Consider the following 26189-nt stretch of genomic DNA (forward strand, 5'->3'; position numbering starts at 1 on the left):
TTCTGTAAAACTGTATAGTATAATTTCTGGTTTACAGTATGCGTGCAGGATAAAGTGGTAGATGATGGATAGTAGTTATAGTCATCAGTCTGGTCTAGAACTTACAGGAAAATGTAGCTTTTATTGCATCTCAAAGTTGAGAATTTGTTCATTTAGTCCTCATGTGAGACTAATATTTTTCAGAAATGTCTCTAAAACTGCACAGTGAAAATGTCCAGTACTCTAGTAGATCTGAATGTGCAACTGTATCAGTCTTGTTCAGAACTTGGAAAACTCTCTATATACACAGTTCCAAGTCCAGTTATTAGCTCTCTGAAACATACAGCTGTGAGGATGTCATTATTATTATTATTATTATTATGTGCTTTCAAACGTGCTCTCAGACAGATACTCACTGACACTTTGCCTGCACTCTTGTCTGACTTGACCAGGGTAGAGGTTAGATGTAGGCCCTAATCCCTAAATAGTCATCTACACTCATTATGCCATGAAGGGCTGACATCATACAACACAACAGATCAATTTGTAATGCACTTATGAAAACACAGACAATTTTCTACATTGGTGAACATGTGATAACCATGGATAAGTAATCTGTCGAATTGATGTCAAACCCCCATCCCCCCCCCCCCCCCCCCCCCCCCCCACACACACACACGCACACATACACACCCCTTTTCTGTAGCTGCCCCTAAACTTTGGAATAAGTTACCCATGAAAATTAAATCTGCTCCCACCATTGAACATTTTAAATCACTTTTAAAAACCCATCACTAATCCTTCTACTGTTTTATAACTTACATTTGTAAAGCGCTTTAGTCAACCATGGTTGTTGTTTTTTTAAAATGTACTCTAGAAATAAAGTTGACTTGACACAGCCTCAGAAACAGAAACGTTGATTTGGTTAAACATTTCAGGAAACACCAGTTCCGCTCCTTCACATTCATAGCATTTAACTAGTGAAACACAGCCATGCTTTTATTTTGAAATAGCCAAAAAAGGAAAATAAATGTATCAATGAGGTAACATGTCACTGCCAAAACTAATTTGGATTTTTATGTCAGTGTAGCTCTCACGAATACAATTATCCACCCCTGTTCACTGCAGCCAGTGTCGTATCTTCTCGTTCGAGGAATCAGGAGCGTCGTGACTCCGTGAAACATCTTGTTATGGCTGACGTGTGTTGACAACAGAGTGACTGTTAATTAGTTTCACCTAAATCAGGGAGCACAGTCAGCCTGGAGTCTCTTAAAAGCGTCATTAGTGCAGGCTTTTCTGTCCCGCACTCAAGTCAACTCTAAAAGAAATTGTTTTATATTTACATATAACATCAACGACACAATGCCAACGGAATATCTGGACGAATATCAACCTCTGCTTATTAAAGAAGTTAAAGATAGAAAGCAGCCAAAGGTATGTGGCATTTCTGACAGAGCTGCTGTTTATGAATGAATGAATGAATGAATGAATGTTTGTGTTGAAGGATATTTATCGTCTGTCTCTCTGTTTTTCTTTGCAGCTTCCACGTATACAACTGTTGCTGGCTGGCTGTGCTGCCTGTATAGGAGGAACCTTTCAGTATGGATACAATTTATCTACCATCAACGCACCCACTGTGGTAATAACACTCTCATATTCATGCACAGGATTGTAGTTCTCTGGTTAGTTAAGTTTTAGTGTTCGATAATGATGCTGATATCAAAAACTCAATACCAATATTATTCCGATACAGTGATTTAGACCGTTTATGAACTATGAGGCTGTTAACAACACATTTTATGCCGAGTCATTTCATAGACATAATCGTCCAACTGTGTAACAAATAATGTTCTCCCGAAAAGAAGAAATAAACAGTCCAAACATGACTCAGCTAAAGTGCTTTTGCGGATTTTAATTTACATTTTTACAGTCTGTGCATAGTGAACGAGTGTGATATATATATATATATATATATATATATATATATATATATATATATATATATATATATATATATATATACGATTTTTGGTTAGTATTGAATTCTACATTTTTATCCGTCCGATATCTGATCCAGTGATCCTGTCCAATATTGGTGTTCCCTAGTTTACTATTTAAATTGTTAAAATTTGCTTATTTGTGCACAGTATTATTATGTCTATTTCTCTATCATCTGATGCCATGGTTCTCAAACTGTGGTACGTGAGCTTCTTCTGGTGGTACTTGGAGGAAAATCATAAATACTGTTCTACCATATATACCAGGGTATGAGATAAGAGTGAAGCTGAGGAATTTTGACCGGAATTTGTAGAAAATAAAACAAATAACAACATAATAACTATAATAAATCAAATAATAGATGGACCACAGATGGGTCTTTGACAACAATGTGTGTGTGTGTGTGTGTTTTTCTGCTTTTACCTCCAGTATGTGCATAATTTCATCAATGAGACCTGGAGGGAGCGTTACCAAGTTGACATCACTGAGAATGCTCTTACCCTGCTTTGGTCCACTATTGTCTCTGTATTCACCTTAGGAGGACTCATAGGAACAACGATTGGTGGCACACTGTCTGTGAAGCTTGGAAGGTATGGATAAAAAGTTTATATGGTGGCAAAAATGATGTTTTGTTAGTTCTCTGTATTAAAGATGTAGGATTGTACTGTGGTTTGACCAGGAAAGGGACTCTGTTGGCCAATAACACATTTGCATTACTAGCTGCTCTGCTGATGGGTCTGAGTTACCCCACAGGATTGTTTGAATTACTCATTGTTGGACGTCTTCTCATTGGAATAAATGCAGGTAAATGATTAAAAAAAAAACAAAAAAAAAACATGTAGGCTTCAATTGAGTTACAATGGTGCATGTGTTTCATATTGTTGTGTTCTATTTTCATAGGTATTGGCCTTTGTGTTCAACCCCTGTATTTGGGTGAAATAGCTCCAACGGCATTCCGTGGCACCCTGGGAATGGGAACCGGTTTTTTCATCACTGTTGGGATCTTGACCGGACAAGTGATAGGCCTTAAGTAACACCTCACCACTTTTAACTTACGACAACTTTGCCATGCAGAGTTTATTAAATATTTGTGGTTTGTGATCATATCACATCATTAGACATTTGTGTGGGATGATTTTTACAGACAACTGCTCGGCACAGAAGAGTACTGGCCCCTTCTGCTCGCCACCACATGTATCCCAGCGGTACTGCAGCTCCTGATCCTGCCGTGGTTCCCAGAGAGCCCAAGTTACCTGCTCATTGACAAAGGAAATGTCAAGGAGTGCAAGAAAGGTAAAGTAACACTGCAACAGTTTCTCCCATTGTAAAAGTGATGTGATCTTATTGTTGGCATGCAAAGACTGATCTTGGGAACATGGCCTTCAAACATATGATCTATTTCTTGTTTAATGTTGAAAGGAACTGATTTGATGCTGAAAATCTTTTTAATTTAAGTCTTTAAAACTGATCCTGAAGCCCAAAATGAGAACAATGAAAGATTACAAGCTCCACGTGTGTGTCATGTGCTCTCCTGTCTGCAGCCCTGAAGCAGCTGCATGGAGTTTCTCACTGTGATGATGAACTGGAGGACATTCAGAAGGAGAAGAATAATTTAACAGGTTTTGAGGCTAGCAAACCCTGGCAGCTCCTTATTGATCCCAGCATGCGCTGGCAGCTTCTCACCGTCATGCTGCTCAATGCTGTGCAACAGCTGAACGGCATCAACGCTGTATGTACAGTTAAACCTGTCAATTGTAGTTAAAAATAGATTTGTTTAAAAAGGAAAAGGAAAAAAATTAATAAATTACTGTGATTTTCTTGTTTTCATCTCCTCTAGATTTACTTCTATGCAGAGTATGTCTTCAGACAAACAGGGATTCCTGTTGATCAAATACCATATGTGACCATTGGCTCTGGTGCCTGTGAATGCATCACTGCTTTAACATGTGTAAGTAGATAGATACTTTATTCATCTCACAGAGAAATTCACAAGTATGAGTTTAGCATTATTTTATTGAGGGATCTTCACTTCACACAAAAGCTTGGAATGTTAAAGGTCTGAAATGGAACCAAAGTGGAAATCTGGCTCCTATTAAAAATAAGAGCATAAGAAACATAATACATAACACTGCATGTGTAACAAGAAATAGCAGCTAACAGTTCAAAATTGTCGATTATCATCAAAGAATTCCATGAAAGGTTAAAGTAAAATCCAGCAGAAATGTTTTTTGGTCTTGTGACATGCTGTGTGTCTCACACAGGGTTTGGTCATTGAGTCTCTGGGAAGAAAAGTGCTCATCACAGGAGGATACATACTGATGAGTATCTTCTGCATATTATTAACGCTGACACTTTCATTTCAGGTAGTTAATCCCAAAACCACATGAAGTAAAGTCTGTATCACTGATTTGTGTTTACATTTAATTTGAGTGTTTTCCTTGCCATCAGGATTCCAGCCCGATTTTTCCATACTTGAGCATGGTGTGCATTTTTGCTTTTATCCTGAGCTTTGGGTTAGGACCAGGTATTTGTCCCTCAAATGCAAATTGTCTTTGACAGAGTCTGTTGCGGAATGATTGTTACAAACACTGATTTCCTTTGTCTCTTTCTCTGTGAAGGTGGTGTGACTAGCATCTTGACCACTGAATTATTCACACAAACCTCACGCCCTGCAGCGTACATAATTACAGGGATAGTAAACTGGGGTAGCTTCTTCGTCATCAGCTTAGTCTTTCCTTTTATTGTGGTAAGTGTCCAAAATGGCTGACAACATCACCAGACTCTTACTTTCTCTGTCATAGATCTCTATTCCACAGTATAATCTACAGTATATATATTCTGTTGAGGAGTGCAAAACCAACTTCAAATCCATAGAAAACCATATTTCAGTAACACTGTTATCGCCAATGTTAAAAAAATACAGTGGTGTAAATAGACCGAGCAAAGTCAGCTTCAGACTTTTCACAGGGGGCAGATTTATTCCCAATAAGATCATTTGTTCTCACATCAACCTCCTCTAACTCACATATACTTTACACACTAGTATGGAGAAATTACATTAAGATGGAGTGAGAGATAAGGTGACTCTAATTGTTATTATATAAATATAATTTGCCTCCTGTCACTGAAGTTCTCCCAGTGAAGTGCAAACACACACACGGGAACTAAAAGTCAACAAATCCCATGATCTCACACAGTTTCCTGCCTCTCACTAATCTCAGTCTTTTGCCATTGTTTTGACTGAGAGAAATGACTCACTGTGTCTTCAAAACAAACAAGACAGACTTAAAACTTGGATGTATTAAAGTGTTTGACTCAATCTTTCTTCTATTTGCACAGATTGGTCTGAAGCAGTACAGCTTCCTGGTGTTCTTGGTTGTCTGCTCCTCAGTGGCAGTATACATTATTCTTGTTGTTCCTGAAACCAAGAACAAAACCTTCCTTGAAATTCAGAATGATTTTCAGTCCTTCAACAACAGAAAGGCCCACAATGCTGATGGCGCTTGAGCGAAGGGAAAAGCGCCCCGTGACTCGGAGGTTTAACAAGCAATTTTTTTCTATTTGTAAAGATCAAATTATTAAAAATCTTTCCGAACAAATGTGTCTGTTGTTTTTTCCTTCCAATTGTATATACTTACCCTTTCCCCCTGTGGTTTTGATCTATATAAGTTTATTTTTACTTAACCCTTCAGTCATTTTTCTTTGCTTACTTTTATTTTTGCTTGAGTCTGCCTTGGTGTTTTTCATTAAAAGGATTTTTACCTGCAATTACCCCTAACTTTTCCTGCACTTGGGTCCTATATCACAACCGCTAGCTGCTTGACGTTGACTACACAAACCCATTTTATCAGGGACATGTTTAACAAAAACCAAAACAAGTCAGATCATGAGCTGAACAAATATCCTCAGGCTCACCCTCCATAGACAATACTCACAGTCATACATTTGTCTGTAAGCTCGTCATATTTCGTTATTACTAAGTCCAGAGGGGCTTGTTTGGATGTAAATGGCACTCTTTGACCACAACTGCAACAGTTTTGTCACATGAGTTTCTTTTGTCTGCTGTCAGCGCAGCAGATGAGTGCAGATGACACAGCGTTTGTTGCTCGCAGAACTAAAACAGAACAGTATATTAGCGAGAAACAACATGCTAATTGTTTTTGGGGTGAATTTTCATTTCGTCTTATATGGAGTTGATCAATTTTTAGAAGCTTTCACAGGATTATAACTTTCAATGAGCTATGCAACTCTTTATTTTATTAGAGTCATGTGTGCAGAACAGTATCACCCAAAAAACCTGTTCTAATGTAAGTCTGTACTTTCCGCGACCTGACTTGCTGCAGACTGTAGTGGCAAAATTAAACTTAATTTAAAGGCCACTCAAAGTTATTAGTTGTACATTAGGCAGGTTTCATTGTGCTTGATTCATATGTACAATACTGTTTCTGCTCCTGGATTGTTGAACAACCTAATGTTTATGTAGTCGCCCAGGCAAATCAGTTTAATTAGTTATATATTCACATTTACACAACAAAGGGTCTGTAGGAATCTTTATGTGTACTTCTTCCTTGTGTGTGTGCCTGTGGCTTGCTAGTTTTATCTGTGTTTTGATTGTTTCTGCCTCTTGTGTATTTATATTTGTTTGGTTTTATTGCAGCCATGTGCCTTGAGGGGTTAATGAGACCTGATCTCTGAGCTGGGATCATATGCTTACAATGAATGGGCTGCTATTATGTAATAAGTGCTTCGACTGTGGAACATCCATTAGGCATGCTTTACTCAAACACTGTGCACCAAGAATGAATTTCACGGAGGAAACTGCGACAAAGAAAAACGTGAGTTATAATTCCGCATCACATCTTTTTTGACTGTAGGTTTTTCCTATTAACTAAGACATGACAGTCCTTTATGGTGTAATTTATTTGGACTTCAGTCATGCAGTTTGGAGTAAGAAGGCTGCAAAATACTCATTTTATGCCCTGATAAAAATTATGTATGTGCAGGTGCTGTGAGTGGGTTTATTTACTTAGTTTTTTCGTAGTTTTATTCTGTGGTTATGAGTTTTTAATGAATGTGTGCACACGAGGCATTGTCATTGTAGTAAAGAACAATATGAGTGCCACGTGTAAATAAATGCAACAAATGCTGTTCTTTAGGGGATATGGGACTAAGACAATCATTTACTATTTTTACAGCTCAGTCACACTCGGGAAGTTAAAGTTGGAAAGTCGGTAAAGTTGGAAAGATATTGACAGATTCGGGCTTTCCGGTTCAATAACATGTAAACGAAACGTTCTATAAACATAAGCGTGGTCTCTTCTCAATCAGAATTGTGTGCTTAATGAGCTACAGTAATATTTTCATCAAAAACACCAGATTTCCTTGCTGGAAGAATATGTTGAATGTATTGTAGTATGACCATGGGAAGGTCATATTTGAGTGAGATGATTTTGGTGAAGAAAAGTTAATGAAAATTATTTGAAATAAAAATTCACCAAAATTGGGAAGTACATCTTTGTCCGAGGTGGTTTCTGTGACACTACAGTTAAGAGCCTATAGATTTTTTTTTGTCGAGCTCATGTTTTCAGCGACGCAGTTTGCAGACGGTCCCTGGACATTCGCCTCAACCCCGTCTCGCTGCCGCTGCACATAGAGACAGGTGTTATTCCTCCAGCGCGGAATTCAGGTCTTTTTGATTAAAATGTTACTGTAGCTCATTAGGTACACAATTCTGATTGAGGAGAGACCACGCTTGTGTTTATATGTAATTTCGTTTACAAGTTATTGAACCGGAAAGTCCGAATCTGTCAATATCTTTCCAACTTTACCGAACTAACTAGGGAGAAGCATAACAGACGGAGCACAGACACTGAACTTCAGTCTGGAATATTATTAATATTACTGATTTGTTTACACTAACAACAGAAACACAGATTTACATTTTCCACTTCTGTCATGGGAAATCAAATTGCATTCAATAAAGCCTCCACAAAAAGATATTCATATGATTCAAGACGCAATTTGGGCCGCTACCACTGCACAAACTGCGCAGCGCGAGAGTCCCACAACTCGCGAGAGTCGCGGGTGAGGACGCGCGTACCCCGCCCTGCAGTCAGGGTACGCGCTCCCCTTTCTTACAGCCCCCTCTACCCCATCCCCTAACCGCAATGAAGGTACGTTTGTGTATCCGTCTGATCACGTGAGACACAACTGGGTGATGCTTGCCACCTATGTCATTACTTACTGCCGATTTAAAGAGCGGTACATACGGACATCGACCCGCTGGTCATTTCAATATTAAAATAGTACGTCGTCTGAACCACTGAGTTGGGTGGGGGGTTGTGGCTTACAACCCCCCACCGCGTGTCACGTGATCGGCATCACGTGATGTTGAGACGCTAATTGTAGCTCCACTTGCTTCGCCCGCACGGTTATTTTGCGTTTCGACTACAAAATAGTACATACTCAACGTGGGCGGAGTCATGACTGCACGACTGCATGAAACTGTATTGGCTTTGTTTTACACGTGACACACACAAGTGACTAGTGACCTGTAAAGCAGTTGTTTCAGTGTAACTGAATCATTAGAATCAGTTAATTAAAACTATTTGCTCAGTACTTCCTGTGGCACTCTGACCTATCAGTGCCCGGCAGTCTCAGGTCAGGCATAATACCTACTCAGCTCCTTGGAACCTCGCCAGAGCAGGTACTAAAAAAGTACCTGGTACCAGGTAGGCTACTATGCTAGTGGAAACTTAACCATGCCGAGGTGAGGCAAGGCGAGCTGGTGGAAATACGCCAATAGTACCTGGTTACTTTTTTGGTCTCAATATTTAACAGAGGAGTCTGGTGTGTTTTGCAACAACATCACAAACCCCGCCGCTGTATTCCAGTCCAGTGTCAGACGGAGCCTGTGCTCCAGTCATGGAGGAAGTACTGAACAAATATTTTAAACTGGTTCTAATGACTCCGCCCACATTGAGTTGATACTATTCTTGTAGTGGAAAACCAACGTAAACCGTGCCATGCCGAGGCGAGCTGGGACCATGGGTGGAAAAGGCACAGCATCACGAGAAAAAAACACTATAAAAAAAAAGTCATGACATTGATGTTGTATCTATTACAAAGCATGTCCACTCTTCATATATACCCTATAAATGGTCATAACACATCAATTATTATCTGATGATCAATTATGAAATGATAAATGTACTGTATTTATATAGAACTTACAGCATGGTGTGTATTTATATAGCACTTTTCTAGTCTTGATGAGCACTAAAAGCTGCTTTACACAACAGTTTTGCCATTCACAGCCACAGTGTTTTCTATCATGCTACTGGCACAGCCATCAGGAGCAACATGAGGTTAAGTGTCTTGCCCAACCTCACCACAATTCAAATCTTTGCCCTAAACAGCTTCATTAGGACCAGGTTTTAGTCTCGACTGGTCCTGACTATCAGACTCAAGACAAAGCATGGACCCACAAAGACAAACTAAGAGGCAGGAATAAATATTCAATCAATTGTCAGTACACACACAGGCAAGGGTGTCCGAATCAGCAGGGGTCACAACAAACTCATGACGAATACAAAAGTAACTGTAACTGTAACAGTCATTCTAATCTGCGTTCCACTTGTGGTTGGAACTCATAATTATCCTGGGTCACGGGCCCATTCCTTCAGGAGGTTTTCCAACCCATATCGAAACAATCACTTCTGTTTTCCATCAATATTGTCATATGATGGAATGTCATGATATTAGTTTAAGCTCATATTGCCTACCCCTTTCTGAAAAAGACAGTTTTTTTCACTTGTCCGGCCCCACAATGACCAGACTAGAGTCTGAATTATGTGAGTTTGAGACCCCTGGTGTAGAGGTTGTAATCTGTAAACTGGTATTGCTATGGTTAGATACGATGCATCCATGGCTTTTCCTGACTTGAATGCGGTAAACTTGGTCTGAGTTCCAATGTAAATGGAACGAGGCATCAGGGCAGGGCAGGTAATCACAAGAGCGGGAAAGTTGACAGGAAGTGGGATCTGATAATACAAGACAAATTTGATCAGTAAAGTAAGTGTGTGTACCAGAAAAGGTCCTAAGGAGTTAACAAATACAAGCAAAAAATAAACAGTTAAATGGTAAAAAGGGTCAAATGAAAACATTCTTAAAACAGTGTTTTCTTTCTTTCATTCTTCCATCCCTCCTTCTCAAAAAATCAAGAGTGTCATGAATTTCCCTGAAATGCCGTGAAATCTGGGTGGATTCTCCACACTCTGTGTGTCTGTGTCAAACCCAGGACACAGCTTGGATTTATTTAAGGCGTCACTAGGGTTCCGCAAACAAGACGACCCTAAAAAAACTAACAGCAAAGACAAAATGCCAACGGAATATCTGGACGAATATGAACCTCTGCTTGTTAAAGATAGTAGGCCGCCAAAGGTGTGTGGCGTTTCCGACACAGAGCTGCTGTTTATGAACAAATGAATGTTTATTTGTGTTGAATGTGTGTTAATCTCTGTTTTTCTTTGCAGCTTCCGGGCGCACGACTGTTGCTGGCGGGCTGTGCTGCCTGTATAGGAGGAACCTTTCAGTATGGATACAATTTATCTACCATCAATGCACCCACCGTGGTAATAACACTCTCATATTCCTTTACTTTTAATTAGCACCTGTTATGGCGATGCTGTGAATGGTACGTATAGTCAGTCATCACGGCACTGTTTTGTCTTTTTTATTCACAAAGCACTTTACATTGTATTGTTGTTTTATAAATAAAAAGACTTTTTTTTTTATAAATGATTCCTGTTAATTGTGTGATTTTAAATTAATAAAATGATGTGTTATTTTTATATCAGAGGGCACAGCAGTTAACACAAGTATGCTAAGTATGTGTTTGGAAGTGATAATAAACTGATTCTGAACGGCACCATGTTAGATTACAACAATGTTTCCCCCATTCCAGTGTTGTCATGTAACAAAGTACAAATACTTTGTTACTGTACTTAAGTACAAAAATCACTTATCTGTACTTAACTTTGTTATTTATAGTTATAGCAACTTAAATGCTATTTAAGTTGCATTTAAATAGCATTTAAATGCTATTTTTTTTTTTTCTGGTAAATATCTTACCAGAAAAAAAGCAATTTTCTGGTAAGATATTTTTAGGTAATTTATACAAGACTACCCAATTCACGGCTTAAGTTGTGACAAAATGTGTGCACAATATAATGTCTACAATTTTTTTTCACGGGGGTATCCGTATCACCACAGGGACACCTGGCTTTTCCAAGAGATGTATACGTGCATGTAATTCAAACTATATACATTCTCATGTAGATGTAGATATAGATCACATTTTCATTATGCATCTCAAAGGTTGTATTTTATTATTATGTATGCACAGAAATATATCTATTTATTACTTTAATGGTGATTATGTGTGTGTGTGTGTGTGTGTGTGTGTGTTTTTCTGCTTTTACCTCCAGTATGTGCAGAATTTCATCAATGAGACCTGGCGGGAGCGTTACCAAGTTGACATCACTGAGAAATCTCTTACCCTGCTTTGGTCCACTATTGTCTCTGTATTCACCTTAGGAGGACTCATAGGAACAACGATTGGTGGCACACTGTCTGTGAAGCTTGGAAGGTACGGATAAAAGGTTTATATGGTGGCAAAAGTGATGTTTTGTTAGTTGTTCTCTGTATTAAAGATGTAGGATTGTAATGTGGTTTGACCAGGAAAGGGACTCTGTTGGCCAATAACACATTTGCATTACTAGCTGCTCTGCTGATGGGTCTGAGTTACCCCACAGGATTGTTTGAATTACTCATTGTTGGACGTCTTCTCATTGGAATACATTCAGGTAAATGATTAAAACATAAGAAAAACAACAAATGTAGGCTTCAATTTAGTTACAATGGTGCATGTTAGCGTTCATATTGTTTTGTTTTTTTTCCATAGGTATTTGCCTTTGTGTTCAACCCCTGTATTTGGGTGAAATGGCACCAACTGCATATCGTGGCATCATTGGAATGGGATCTTCAGTTTTCATCACTGGTGGAATCTTGACTGGACAAGTGATGGGCCTCAAGTAACATCTCACCACTTTTAACTAAACAAATTTAACTTTGACATGCAGAGTTTATCAGATATTTACACCTCACCTTGATTTGTGTTCATATCACTCAAAAATGGGTGTTGATCAGGCATGTTTTTGGGATGATTTTTACAGGGAAGTGCTGGGCACAGAAGAGTACTGGCCCATTCTGCTCGCCACCACATGTATCCCAGCGATACTGCAGCTCCTGATCCTGCCGTGGTTCCCAGAGAGCCCACGCTATCTGCTCATTGACAAAGGAAATGACAAGAAATGCAAGAAAGGTAAACTAACTTCAAAATTCTCTCACTTCAAAAGTGGTGTGCTTTTATTGTTGGCATGCAAAGATCGATTATGGGCACATGACAGTTCACTCAAAAGGGCTGAAGACTCCCTTTGTGTTGGATCACCACAGGAACTTATTTCATGTTTCTTTTGGTTCTTAAAAACGGACCCCGGAGCCCAAACTTATGAATGTAGAATGTTAGATTGCAATCTTCACGTGTGTGTCATGTTCTCTCCTCTCTGTAGCCCTGAAGCAACTGCATGGGGCTACTCGATGTGATGGTGAACTGGAAGAAATTGAGAAGGAGAGGAATAATTTAACAGGTTTCAAGGCTAAGAAACCCTGGGAGCTCCTTGCTGATCGCAGCATGCGCTGGCAGCTTCTCACCGTCATGCTGCTCAATGCTGCTCAACAGTTGAACGGCATCAATGCTGTATGTACAACCTGTTCCATCGATGACGGCAATTAAAAATAGGTTGATTTAATTTAACTTATTTGTTTTTCTTGTTTACATTTCCTCTAGATTTACTTCTATGCAAATTATGTGTTCAGACAATCTGGGATTCCTGTTGATCAAATACCATATGTGACCATTGGCACTGGTGCCTGTGAATGCATCACTGCTTTAACATGCGTAAGTATGAGTTTTGTATTATTTTATTGAAGAATATTGCTGCACTTATCTGAACACTCAACTCTGATATTTAATCATATGGAATCAAAGTGATGTACACAACCTTTCCAATAACATCTTCGCCTTATACCAAAGTTTGGAAAGTCTGAAATGGAATAAAGAACTATTTACTTTTCTGTCTTTCCTTCAAGTCAAATAAGAGCATAAGCAACATAATACATAAAAAAAGGTATTGACAAAATACTGCATGTGTAACAGGAAATAGCAGCTACCATACAGTATGATGAGAGTATTCCATTAAAGGTCAGAGTAAAATCCAGCAGAAATGCTTTTTGGTCTTGTGACATGCTGTGTGTCTCCCACAGGGTTTGCTCATTGAGTCTCTGGGAAGAAAAGTGCTCATCACAGGAGGATACATACTGATGAGTATCTGCTGCATATTATTAACGCTGACACTGTCATTTCAGGTAGTCAATCCCAAAACCACATGAAGTAAAGTCTGTATCACTGATTTGTGTTTACATTTAATTTGAGTGTTTTCCTTGCCATCAGGATTCCAGCCCGATTTTTCCATACTTGAGCATGGTGTGCATTTTTGCTTTTATCCTGAGCTTTGGGTTAGGACCAGGTATTTGTCCCTCAAATGCAGATTGTCTTTGACAGATTCTGTTGCAGAGTGATTGTTACTAACACTGATTTCCTTTGTCTCTTTCTCTGTGAAGGTGGTGTGACGAACATCTTGACTACTGAACTATTCACACAAACCTCGCGCCCTGCAGCGTACATAATTACAGGGATAGTAAACTGGACCAGCTTCTTCTTCATCAGCTTAGTCTTTCCTTTTATTGTGGTAAGTTTCCAAAATGGCTGACAAATGTGTTGTCTTCACCAGACTGTTACACACGTTTCTAAAAATGACAAGACTAATATATATTCTGTTGAGTTGCGCACTTACTTTAGCAAAAACATTTCCAGCTCTCCTCACATTCATACAAAAATTGCTATTCAAGGGTTAGGGTTAACCCTGTTAGGGTTACAGGATGGCTAAGCCAATAGCTACTCTTGTAGAATCTGTCGCTAGCTAACGCTTTTCCATTTTACAGTTCTAGCACTACTCTAACACGAGTCCAATCTACTCAGATTGTTGTCAGGCACATTGGTCTCCATTATTTTATAGTACCTCCTCAATGTGTGTGGGGTCGTCATAGCAAAGCTTGCTCTGTTCAACTAGCTCTCTCTGGATCCTCTCATTAGCCACTGAAACACAGGAACGTCTGCACCTCGTAGACGGACCACGGTGCTTGCTGTAACGCTCTTGCCTTTTTTGAAAAAAAAAAAATAAATGGCGGGTTTGATTACTCTTCCATTGACAACACTCTCTGACCAATCAGTGGCTGGCAGTCTGTTGACATCACATTTTAGTATCTACATTGTACCAAGAAAAAGCACCAGGTACCAGATACCATCAAACCTGGCCTTTTGTTATTGTGTGAATTGAGAGACCTCTAGTGGCAGAAATGTCCTACTTTGCCTTTAAAATAAACAAAGAATTTCTTAAATATCTGGATGTTCTAAAACAACTCTATTTTTTCTCTCTTCTCTTTGCACAGATTGGTCTGAATCAGTACAGCTTCCTGGTGTTCTTAGCTGTCTCCTCCTCAGTGGCAATATACATTTTTCTTGTTGTTCCTGAAACCAAGAACAAGACCTTCCTTGAAATTCAGAATGTTCAAGTTCAAGTCCTCCGACAACACAAAGGCCTTCAATGCTAATAATGCAGAAGTGTTGCAAATGTCTACATGAAACGCAACACATGACCACAAGCTATTTTTCGAGTAAAGACCAAATTGTTAAAAACTTTTCTTAACAAATGTCTCTTGTCATCGAGTTTATAAACTGTTATACATAGATTACAGATTACAGATAAGATTTCATGTATAGTTTAGACCAGCCGTTCCCAAATGTAGGAGTGTCAAGGCCCACTTTGAAATCTGAAAATCCAAACCCAAACCTTATCACGACTAGGATTAATGATCCACATATATATTATTGTTTTCATGTTGTTTTCATGCTGTTTCATATTGTTTCAAACAAAATGACAAAACTGAAAGTTAAAAACATTGATTTATTTACGTTTAGTGACCTTTCAGGACCCACCTGCAGTACCATCACGGCGAGCCTTTCAGTATTTTCAGTCGGTGACCTTTGGCACAAAGGCTTTGCTGAAGTAGGAGAAAGGTTACACTTAAATATGTCGGTATTTGCAGGGCTTGTAAGATTATTTGTAAACAATATATGCATGGCTGTTGTAAAATAAACTAAATATTATCATCAGTTATAAGCAATTCATAAGTTAAAGGTAATTCAAAATGGCAGTTTTAATTATCTTGTCTATCAGAAATGGGGTTTCTTTCAGGATTAAACTAACTAAATAATTAACGTACCACAACAACATAACTGCAGGCTGATCTAATATTGTTTGACAGTTCAAAGAATCTACATGTTTTTTTTTTTGTTACCCAAAGCAAGAGCTGCATTCTTATAGCAACCCCAGTGAAAAGTATTTGCCTCCTGGTCCCAACTTTAATAGGCTTAATGTGGAACTATGCATGGTAGATTTGATTTTCATATTCCACTGGAATTTCTTTGTAAGTTGATAAAAATAACTTGAATTCACTTGAATGACCTATAACACACACACACACACACACACACACACAAAAGAAAACTCTAATAAAAACCCTTTGATTCAGAAGCCTATTGACGCCTCAGTTATCTTTTTTGACTGCCTAATTCATAGATCACTACATCTAACTCCTGATTTCAATGCTATGCTTCACTTAGCAAGAAAAAAAAGAGTAGTTTAAGGATTTGTTTTAGGAGCAATGAGTAAACATAATTGGATTAACCCACCAGGGGAACCAGGTCACAGCTAAGCTGTGGGCTTCTGTTCAAAAGTCATTCCTCCCATTGTTCCGTCATCAGATTTACTGAGAAATCAAAAGTGTGCACAATGTTGTAAATCACTTGTTTTATCCAAGTTATAAATGTTATTTAATGAATACTGCAACACAAAAATATTAGTGTGAGTAAAAGTTAGATTAGAAAATGTCACTTTATTAGCTAAATGTTTTTATTCTGCAAGATTTGTTAAATGTATGCTATTTTACATTATATGACTGAATGTTTGACTTATGCATGAATATGTAAGCACATGTACATGTGTTCAGGCATTAACACTGATCTTGTGGGGACCACTATTCCTAATGAGGCGAACCACATTTCCGGTTTTGGGATAGCACTTACTGCGGTCATTTGAAATTTCTCTAAAATTGTACACTAAAATGTCTGTTTTCCTGTATGCTAATGTAGTCAACACAATCTACCCAAAAATTATGGAACATTTAGTTTTTATTGTATCTCAAATTTGAGAATATATTTGATTAAAAAGTGCCACTGTGGGACTTTAACGTAACATTTCTATCAAACTGTACAGTAAAAATGTCTAATTTCCAGTACACTAGTAGATATCAATGTTTTGAACACTTTTCTAGAACCTTTAGAGAATTATCAAATTGACTCCTAATTACCCAAGTTATTAGGTCTCTGAAACTTATAGCTGTAAGGATTTTCATTATTTTTCTCTTTCATATGCACTCAATCAGTGCTGTCGGAGTTTTATTTTGAAAACCGGATGCCCATGTCCTTACAAATCAGCAGGCTTTTTACCGTAAAAGCCTTTGTAAGGAGGGCGTTAAAATACAATGTCAGTTTTATTTTGTTTAGGCAAGTTGTCCAAATAAATGGAATTGAAAGCAGTACTTATGGGGAGTCTCTCTCTGTATGTATGTACATTAGGGCATGCTGTGTATCCTGTTTCGTCGTCATTATCTTGTCCAGCAGATGGCGACAATAATCTTACGAACAACAGACCAACAAACCACAAGAAGAAGAAGAAGAAGAAGGAAGCTCCTCCTACTTAACATGGCGACCTAGAGAGGAGTACATGCTCGTTTGTTGACATATATTTTAAAAGCCGTCTCTTGTTTAAATCCTTTAAACAACTATAACCATGTCAAGACTCGTCATCAAAAACCTTCCCAATGGGGTGAGTTTCCCGCTGTCATGCGAGCAGACATTTACGTTCAGTTTCACGGCATCTGGAGATATAACGCTAACCCTCTCTATGTGTGTGTGTGTGTGTGTGTGTGTGCGCGCGTGCAGCTGAAGGAGGAGAGGTTCAAGTCGATGTTTGCTGCCTTTGGCACTGTGACAGACTGTTCACTAAAGTTCACCAAGGACGGAAAGTTCCGCAAGTTCGGCTTTGTCGGGTTTAAAGCCGAAGAGGAGGCGAACAGAGCCCTGAAGCATTTCCACAAGAGCTTCGTGGACACGTCCAGAGTCACTGTATGAAGCCACTCATTCCCTGCCTGTTCTTGTCCATCGTGTCAATGTTGTGTTTACCCTTTGTCAAGTGGAGCTGATCTATTTGGTCGATTGAATTGTTGTTTGAGTGGCCTTGGTGGAGGTTTGCACTCTCTGAATGTTCTCTCCAGCTCAACGTGTGACTTTGTGGTGGTTGTTTTTTTCTTTTTCCAGGTGGAGGTGTGTAAAGCCTTTGGAGACCCCACTAAAGCAAAACCCTGGAGTAAACACAGTCAAAGCTCAGGCCAGGACAAACCTTCTGCTCCTGCTGCTGACACTGACAGCAAAAAGGTAAACCTTAAGAAAACGATCCGTACGCCCTTGTTTTGCATAGCCACAGGATATTAATTTGTATTATTGAAAAATGTGTAAAGTTATGCATCTTCTGAAAAATACTGTGACCTTTCATTCTGCCTCAGGAAAAGAAGAAAGAAAAGAAGAAAGAGCAACTCAGCAGTGCACTTGGAACTGTGAGTATTATTAGATTATTATTTATTTTTATTATTGTTATTATTATTATTAGAGCATTAACTGTTATACTGTTATATAAAATGTGAATGTATATAAAATGTATTTACATTTAAGGCAGTAATTCTTTGATCAAATAAGTTCTGCTTTAAATTAACTATTTAAATTTGTAATATTGCTATTTAAGCTATCTTGTGATCAAAACAAGTGTAAGAAAAACAATCTATGGTGTTTTTTTTAAAAAGTTATGATACCAAACCTCATAACCCTCTTTAACCTCAGAAAAAGGACATCATTTTGATTTTAGAGAACATCTATTTGATTTGACTGATTTGTCTCACATGATCAGGTGATCATCATCAGGTTTATTAGTGAGTATACATGATATTTGTTTTAATATTCGCTGATTTTTGTTTAATCTTTGCGTCTTCATATTCTTGTTTTGTGTCAGCTGGAGGACGACCAGGGATTCAAGGAGTTTCTGTCAGTGCATCAAAATCGAAGCCAAGTACCGACCTGGGTGAACGACACTGTGCAGCTAACAGCCGATCATGACAGTGGGCCAACAAAGACTCAGAGCAAGAAGACGAAGCCTGCTTCAGATGACTACCTCAACTTTGATTCAGACCAGTCAGAGGACGAAGAGAAGGAAGATGAAGAAGAACAAGATGAAGATGAAGATGAAGGTTGGTAATGCTGGATTCTTCTTAATGAGGCAAGCTGTGTCCCCATTACAATTATTGATCAGATTTATTGTTGCTTCTAGACCTTATAAGTTGTTATTGAAATATATATATTTTTTATTTTGTCCCTTTTGGCCTACTGGCACAGGGCCAAAAGATGCAAATTAGCAGCAAGCTAACGCTGACATAACTACATTTAATTGTGCACTGTCCCTGCAAAAATAAACAGTAAATTAATTTAATTGTGTATAAAAATGCCAACATATAGATGGAAATATGCTATACGATTTATTGCCACTAAAACATACATTAATTTGCTACATATTTCAATAATAGAAATATAAAGTATGATGGTAAATGAGTGACTGACTGGACTAAACATGAGTGGCATGTTAATGCTTACAGGTGCAACTAAAGAGGCCATGAAGTCTGGCTTGTCAGACATGGAGTACCTGCGCTTGAAGGTGGCACAGACAGATGACACCCTGGAGGAGGATGAAGCGATGGATGATGATGATGGTGAAGGTGGGGAGGATGGCGATGAAGAGCCTGGCTCTGTTCAGCATGCTGACAGCGCGTATGAGAGTGGTGACAAAGAAAACAGCTCCAAGACCAAAGTGTTGGCTTCTCCTGAGGATAACAAGCAGAAGAAAGCCAAGAAAACTGCCCCACAGCAGGTGACTGCTCTGAAAGATTTAACATGAAGCATTTCTGTTCAGTACACTGACTGTGTCAGTTCACACCTTCATGTGTTTGCTGCAGATGGAACCGACGACAGAATTCACAGTGAAGCTGAGAGGAGCACCCTTCAATGTTAAAGAGGTGAACAGACACCCTGTGAAGTTGCTCTGCTTTGAAAACTTTGGGTTTATTTAAGAGTCTGTATCCATGACACAATTTTTTTCTTATATATGTGACATCAATAGCAACAAATACGAGAGTTCATGACCCCATTGAAGCCAGCAGCCATCAGGATCGGGAAGAACGAGAGTGGAAATAGAACAGGTACAGTATGTAATTTAAAGCATTATGCATGGTTCCCGTGGGTCCTTGAAATCCTTGAACATTTGTGAAGTTGAAAAAACCCCGAATATAATAGGTCTTGTTTTGTCCATAAACCAAAATTCTTCTGTATATTCACATTTATGAAAAAACACTCACAGCTCATACATACAGGTGTTTAAATGCAGGTGTCCTCTGTGTCTCTCTCAGGTTACGTGTACGTGGACCTACACTCCCAAGAAGAGGTGGAAAAGGCTTTGAAGAAGAATAAAGACTACATAGGTAAATACAAATATTATGTCTTTTTCCTATTTCCGTACATAGTTGTTGCTGTTGGAGTTATGACAGGATTTAGTGGTATGAATGTTATTGCCAACCAAGATGTTGTGCTTTAACATTGGTCGAATCTGTCGCTAAAGGCCTTAAAGTTCCTCTTAACTGTTCACAACGTCATTTGCCTTTTTAAAGCTGTAGTGCAGAACCTTTAGATACAAATAAATGGCTTTTACAGTCAAACAATTGTCAAATGAGTTCACACAATGCTGATTTAACCCCACACAACAACACAACTCTGGCTGCGTTTTTGTTGACGGTAAATAACCAAATAAAAACATAACTTTTCCTTAAAATGTATATGGTAGATAAAATCTTGGTCAGCAGTGATTTAGAGTAAGACATTATTTGAGCTGCACAAACTGAAAATATTGATGAATGCACTTTTGCAAAAATTACAATAAAGAAAAACATTTGTGAATATGTTAAGGCTCTCTTATAATATCGTCTCCAACCCCAATCATGTCCTGAATGTAGAATATAAACTGTTACAATCACACCAGCGGAGATACATGGTGCCATGATTCAATAGGATCAGATTGAAGAACTCTCTGTGCATCAGTCAATCCTGAAACTAAAACATGGAGCTTAATCCCAGACAAAGTGTCCCGTAAGCTATATTTGGTCCTATGAGATTGGGACATTTACTCATCTGTCTTTTGGTAATTTGGTAAACAGTAAAATATATCATCATCATCATCTTCATCATAAATATCCCTGAGACTGCAATAATTCTCTTCTGTGTTTTTCAGGTGGCCGATATATTGAAGTCTTCAGTGTTGATGCCAATCGTGGCAATGGCAAGAGAGACAGAAAGGACAAAGAAATTGACAGAAATTTCACCAGGACGCTGAAGGACGATGAGGAGGAGGAAGATGTCGCAGAGTCAGGTCGACTCTTCGTCAGAAACCTGCCGTACTCCTGCACCGAGGAAGAGCTCAAAGAGCTATTTGCTAAACACGGTAAGTAATGAAAAATACACTAACTGAATGTAAATCGTCTCTTGTCTGACTCTATTTTAACAATTGTTACAGGTCCTCTATCTGAAGTGCTCTTCCCTATCGACAATCTAACAAAAAAACCTAAAGGGTTCGCTTTCATAACCTACATGATTCCAGAGAATGCAGTGATGGCTCTGGCTCAGTTGGACGGACATATATTTCAGGTATTTGATCTCTGAGTGATGTTTGAAACGTCTCTCCACCGCAGAACATGTGTATACATTACTCTCTCTCTCTCTCTCTCTCTCTGTCATTCCTTTAGGGCAGAATGCTTCACCTGCTTCCCTCCACGCTGAAGAAGGAAAAGACTGAATCCTCTGATGCTGGTGGTCCTGGCTCGTCCACTTACAAACGACAAAAAGATGCAAAGAATAAAGCTTCAAGTTCCAGGTAGGCCGGCATGATCGTGCACGATCCCGCTTATCCTCTGCTTCTCTGAGACCTTCTGTAAAGTTACAAATGGATGTTCTGCTTCTTCTTCTTTCCAGTTCACACAACTGGAACACTCTGTTTGTGGGCACAAGTGCCGTGGCAGACGCCATTGCTGAAAAGTACAACACCACGAAAAGCCAAGTTCTGGACCATGTGAGTGACGTTACCTCTTGTTTTGTTTTTGTATTTCTGCCTCTGTTATTGTGGTTACAGCAACATGTGAAAATACACACTGAGCATTCAGTGTCTTTATGATTCTTGCTCTCGTCCTCTCCAGGAGTCCAAGGGAAGTGTAGCGGTGAGAATGGCTCTGGGAGAGACGCAAATCGTCCAGGAGACTCGACAGTTCCTTCTTGACAATGGCGTCAGTCTGGATTCCTTTAGTCAGGTAAGTTTTGCGTTAACTCTTCATATGATGCTGTGACACAAGCTATGTCATCGGCAATAGCAGAAGAGGAGAAGGAAGAGAAGAGGATGAATTGTGTGCCGCATACCAGCAGTCTTCTAACGTCTAAATTTCTGACACTGTCAGAAAATGTGTTATCTGTGGTGACAATGGCTGTCTTTGAATCTTTTTTACGGTACGGGATAAAATGCCCCATAAGGAGCTACGTTCAAACACATGGCCACGATAGTTTCATGTTGGTCATCTTTCATTTGGCCCAAATTATGCACATCTTATATTGTGTACCGGGCTTAATGGTGGCTAAGACTCGTGTTGCTTGTGTCCTGTGATGTGAACTGTGCAGGCGGCAGCAGAGAGGAGCACATCTGTGATCCTGGTGAAAAACCTTCCGGCTGGAGTGAGCGTGTCAGAACTGGAGGAGCTCTTCTCACCTCATGGCTCTCTGGGTCGAGTGCTGCTGCCACCGTCGGGACTCACTGGTGTCATTGAGTTCCTGGAGCCAACTGAAGCAAAGCGAGCGTTCACAAAGCTGGCCTACAGCAAGGTGTGTGTCACATTTCATCTGTATAACCTGTTTCCATACGGTCTGTGTTGACTGAGGAAACTGAAGTGTTTTTTTTATTATTATTGATCTCCCACAGTTCCAACATGTACCGCTGTATTTAGAGTGGGCACCTGTCGGGGTCTTTGTCACAGCCAAACCAGACCCAGGTAAAATCCCTCCAACAGACTCATTAACTTGACAATCTTTTTTCTTAGGGTTTGCATTTAGGCATAAAGGTGATCAAATAAATAACAGACAATCTTTATTGTATTTGTCGACCAAGTGTTAGTCAAAGAGGACACAGTAAAAGAAGATAAGAAGCAGGAAGAGCAAGACGAAGAAGAAGAGGAGGAGGAAGAAGAAGAGGAATCTGCTCCAGGCTCCACACTTTTCATCAAGAATCTTAATTTCAGCACCACAGAAGAGAAGCTACATGAGGTCAGTTCATTCATCAAGTACAACTCTCTGTTATTATTATTTTTTTGTAATTGATTTATGTACGGTCAAATACTGGCCAATACAAATACTGTGAACTCATTACAAAAAGTAAGTATAAATACATGTCCTGACTATTCTCCGCAATGAAATTATAGAAAGAAAGTAAAAGTTGTAAAACAATTTTTGGACTGCCTAAGTTTGTTTTTTTGACATTTGGTAACTTTTTATTTAATAATTTAAAGATCAGTTTATTTTATAATAAATCTGCATCTATGAATAAGACGTGTTTGCCAAAATGAATAAGGTATTAAATACCATTTATTTCCTTTTATGGTTTATAGAAAAACAGCCAAAATGAATCAAGTTGAAATTAATTTCAGGCATCACAATATTCAGCTCTGTACAATTCCAAAAAAAACTCTGCTACACTATATTTAGTATAGGTTAAGAAAGGTTTAATCACAGATAACATTAAATGTTGTTTTCTTCATTTGTTATAGACATTCTCCAAATGTGGCAAAGTCAAATCCTGCACCATCTCCAAGAAGAAAGACAAAACAGGTATGAAACATTAAACCTGAAAAGGTTTTAGTTGTGAGAACTTTTTTAACCACTTGATTAGAATTTTCCTCTTTACAGAACTGACCAATCAAAGTAAAAGAGTTATCAGGCTTTGTAGATTATATATATGTTTATTTGTTTCATTGATTAAATTCCTTATAGCACTGATGTTCTCTGACCTCAACAATCGTTTCATATTTCTCTGCATTACAATCCAAAGTCTATTTACAGACTCAGTGTAGATAAGGCATTTATCTAAATGCTTATTATCTTTAAAGAGAATATCTGCCTCTGTGTATGTTGTCATGTCTTGTGAGAGCAGCAGGTGAATGAACTGCCCTCTGTTTGTGTTTTGACTCCCAGGAAAGACGCTCTCCATGGGCTATGGCTTTGTCCAGTATCAGGTGGCAGAGGCAGCACAGAAAGCCCTGAGGCAGCTACAGGTACCAGCTGTCTTTCCTCAGTGAACATCCTCTTACACTCGTTCTCCACAATCTTGTTTTTAGTCAAAGTTTCTCTCATTCTTTCTCTTTCTCCAGCACTGCACTGTGGATGATCACCAGTTAGAGTTGAAGATTTCAGAGAGAGCTACAAGGTAGGATTTAATGAGTGCTGTCAAATCATCTTCTTTCAGCTTTCCCTTTAGCTGGTGCCACAGCCGATGATCTGCCTCCATCTTGTCCTCTCCCTTGTGTCCTCTTCTGTTACACCAACTGTCCCCATGTCCTCCTTCACAACACCCATGAAACTTCTCTGTGGTCTTCCTCTTTTTTTTCTGCCCGACTGCTCCATCTTCAACATCCTTTGTCTAATATAAATCACTATTCCTCCTCTGCACGCAACCAAACCATCTCAACCTTGACTGTCTTACTTTATCTCCAAACCGTTCAATCTGAGCCGTCCCTCAGATATGCTCATTTCTAATCCCGTCAATCCCAATGAAAGTCTCAGCATCTTCAGCTCTGCCACCTCCAGCTCCACCTCCTGTCTTTTAGACAGAGCCTCTATCGCCAAGCCATAGTTCATAGCAGGTCTCACTCCCGCCTTGTAGTCACACATCATCCCTGAGACTACACTCTCTTCTTCACCTCTCTTGTGCTCTGTCCATTGCTTTGGATGTATGATCGCAGGTATTTGAACTCATCCACTTCTTTTTCGCTGTGTATAGAACTACGGAGGTGACGCGTAAGAAAAAGCAAGCAGAGAAGAAACAGACGGGAACTAAGATCCTTGTGCGCAATGTCGCTTTCCAAGCCACTGTCAGGGAAGTCCGAGAGCTCTTCTGGTAAGGGTCTACTGCTTTTTTTTAAAAAATTCTCTCTTAGTTTGTTTTCTATTATTGTTGTAATTTCTTCCCTCTGTTCCCGCAGTACATTTGGAGAGCTGAAGACAGTTCGACTTCCAAAGAAAGCTGCTGGTTCAGGGAATCATCGAGGCTTTGGCTTTGTTGATTTTCTTACCAAACAGGATGCTAAGGTTTGTGGCTGGTCTGATTTGTCTGGTTTCCAACTGTGATATAAGCCTGAAAATGCCTATTTAGAGAATACAGATTCCTCCAATGCTGGAGGACATTGCATTATGTTGAAAAGTATTATTCTATGATCATAAATGTATCTTATCTTTGTTTCCTCCACAGAAAGCATTTGCTGCACTGTGCCACAGCACCCATCTGTACGGGAGGCGTCTTGTGTTGGAGTGGGCCGACGCTGAGGACACAGTGGAGACACTGAGACGGAAAACAGCCGAACATTTTCATGGTACTTTTGCCAATTTCATTTTCAAAAACAAACATAGTGTGATCGCCGAAAAGCTTTACTTGAGATATATATACTCATTGATTTCTAAATTCATGTTTTCTCAATTTCAGTGGCGTCAGTTAAGAAGAGAAAGACAGAGGTTTTGGGGGGAATTCTGGAATCGATGGAAACTGAAGGAGCTGTGGAAGACTGAGGTTGTGACGGACCTGGACACAATCCTGACCAATGCTTCTCTGTCTCTCCATGCATAAGACTGTGAAAACAAATGAGGAAAAATGATTAAGCTGGTCAAAAAATCCTCTGTATTTCTTACAGTATGCAAGTTTTGTATAGAGTAACACATCACAATGTAATAAGACTGATGTCAAATTTTTTATAAAGTTTTATTTCATGAGGAAAAGCTTTTGATGTTAATATAATTTGTGTTGTTGATTTATCTAAAAAAACACATTATTCTTGTTCAGTAGCAAATGACAAGGGCTGCAACGATTATTAGATTGATTATGAATCAATTACTACATTTTCAGACAAGCTTACTGATTTTGTTTTTAGCTTAATGTGAGTTTTCTGGGTTCATTGCTACATTTGACAAAGATGTTTAAAAACGGATGATTAAAACTGAATAATTTTTGGTTTGTGGACAAAGCAAGACAATTGAGAACATCATAATTTCAAGATTTTGGAAACACTGATCATGATCAACATTTTCTGACATCATATGGACCAAACAAATACTTGATTAATGGAGAGAATAATCGACAGTGTAATCGATTATGAAAACAATTGATAGTTGCAGCCCACATTATTTGACTGAGGGCCCCAGTTAACATAGCCTAAGGGGCCCTATGAAGACATCACATAATAACCAGTCGGGTTAATCCATGATATATGACTGAGGGGCCCTATAGATAAGCATAAGATAACCAGTGTTATGGTTGCTGAGACTTGGGCCTGGGATACAACAAAAAGCCTCCTATGTTACACACTGCTGGACCTTTAAAAATGTAGTCTTTTGCAAAAACAAAAAAAAACACAAATTCATTAAATAATTTGCTTTAGTTTTCAGATCATATTTGTGGCAGTTAGAAAAGGGCACGATCCACAGTTTTCGCTTAACTGCGGTCATCACCATATCCAGACAC

At 38.9% G+C, this 26189-nt stretch overlaps 3 protein-coding genes across 5 annotated transcripts; all 3 read left to right on the top strand.

The window, feature by feature from the left end:
• The first annotated feature begins 1028 nt into the window (after positions 1 to 1028).
• Positions 1029 to 5576, top strand: LOC131463677 (solute carrier family 2, facilitated glucose transporter member 11-like). The gene is made up of 12 exons (XM_058635548.1): positions 1029 to 1413; positions 1520 to 1618; positions 2407 to 2567; positions 2657 to 2781; positions 2878 to 3007; positions 3122 to 3270; positions 3519 to 3706; positions 3815 to 3925; positions 4239 to 4340; positions 4426 to 4501; positions 4596 to 4723; positions 5317 to 5576. Exons 1-12 carry the CDS (start codon positions 1342 to 1344, stop codon positions 5482 to 5484), a joined length of 1509 nt encoding a protein of 502 aa, XP_058491531.1. The 5' UTR covers positions 1029 to 1341; the 3' UTR covers positions 5485 to 5576.
• Positions 5577 to 6735: 1159 nt separating this feature from the next.
• On the top strand, positions 6736 to 15757 carry LOC131463952 (solute carrier family 2, facilitated glucose transporter member 11-like). 3 transcript variants are annotated; one of them, XM_058636121.1, is made up of 12 exons: positions 6736 to 6812; positions 10512 to 10610; positions 11466 to 11626; positions 11719 to 11843; positions 11942 to 12071; positions 12213 to 12361; positions 12609 to 12796; positions 12887 to 12997; positions 13363 to 13464; positions 13550 to 13625; positions 13720 to 13847; positions 14608 to 15757. In XM_058636121.1, the coding sequence occupies exons 1-12, from the start codon at positions 6777 to 6779 to the stop codon at positions 14767 to 14769; spliced, it is 1467 nt and encodes a 488-aa protein (XP_058492104.1). In that variant the 5' UTR covers positions 6736 to 6776; the 3' UTR covers positions 14770 to 15757. The 3 variants fall into 3 exon arrangements, with proteins under 3 accessions (XP_058492104.1, XP_058492105.1, XP_058492103.1); XM_058636122.1 differs by lacking the exon at positions 6736 to 6812 and adding an exon at positions 8068 to 8150; XM_058636120.1 differs by lacking the exon at positions 6736 to 6812 and adding an exon at positions 10304 to 10419.
• Positions 15758 to 16945: 1188 nt separating this feature from the next.
• On the top strand, positions 16946 to 25678 carry rbm19 (RNA binding motif protein 19). The gene is made up of 24 exons (XM_058636236.1): positions 16946 to 17105; positions 17222 to 17404; positions 17597 to 17713; positions 17842 to 17892; positions 18342 to 18576; positions 18979 to 19250; positions 19336 to 19395; positions 19500 to 19578; positions 19786 to 19857; positions 20661 to 20870; positions 20943 to 21073; positions 21172 to 21299; positions 21398 to 21494; positions 21619 to 21729; positions 22091 to 22291; positions 22389 to 22458; positions 22575 to 22729; positions 23230 to 23290; positions 23654 to 23733; positions 23830 to 23885; positions 24459 to 24575; positions 24661 to 24766; positions 24927 to 25047; positions 25158 to 25678. Exons 1-24 carry the CDS (start codon positions 17070 to 17072, stop codon positions 25238 to 25240), a joined length of 2832 nt encoding a protein of 943 aa, XP_058492219.1. The 5' UTR covers positions 16946 to 17069; the 3' UTR covers positions 25241 to 25678.
• The last annotated feature ends 511 nt before the right edge of the window (positions 25679 to 26189 follow it).

This window comes from Solea solea, chromosome 8 (genome assembly GCF_958295425.1).
Source record: "Solea solea chromosome 8, fSolSol10.1, whole genome shotgun sequence".
In the NCBI taxonomy this organism is placed as follows: domain Eukaryota; kingdom Metazoa; phylum Chordata; class Actinopteri; order Pleuronectiformes; family Soleidae; genus Solea; species Solea solea.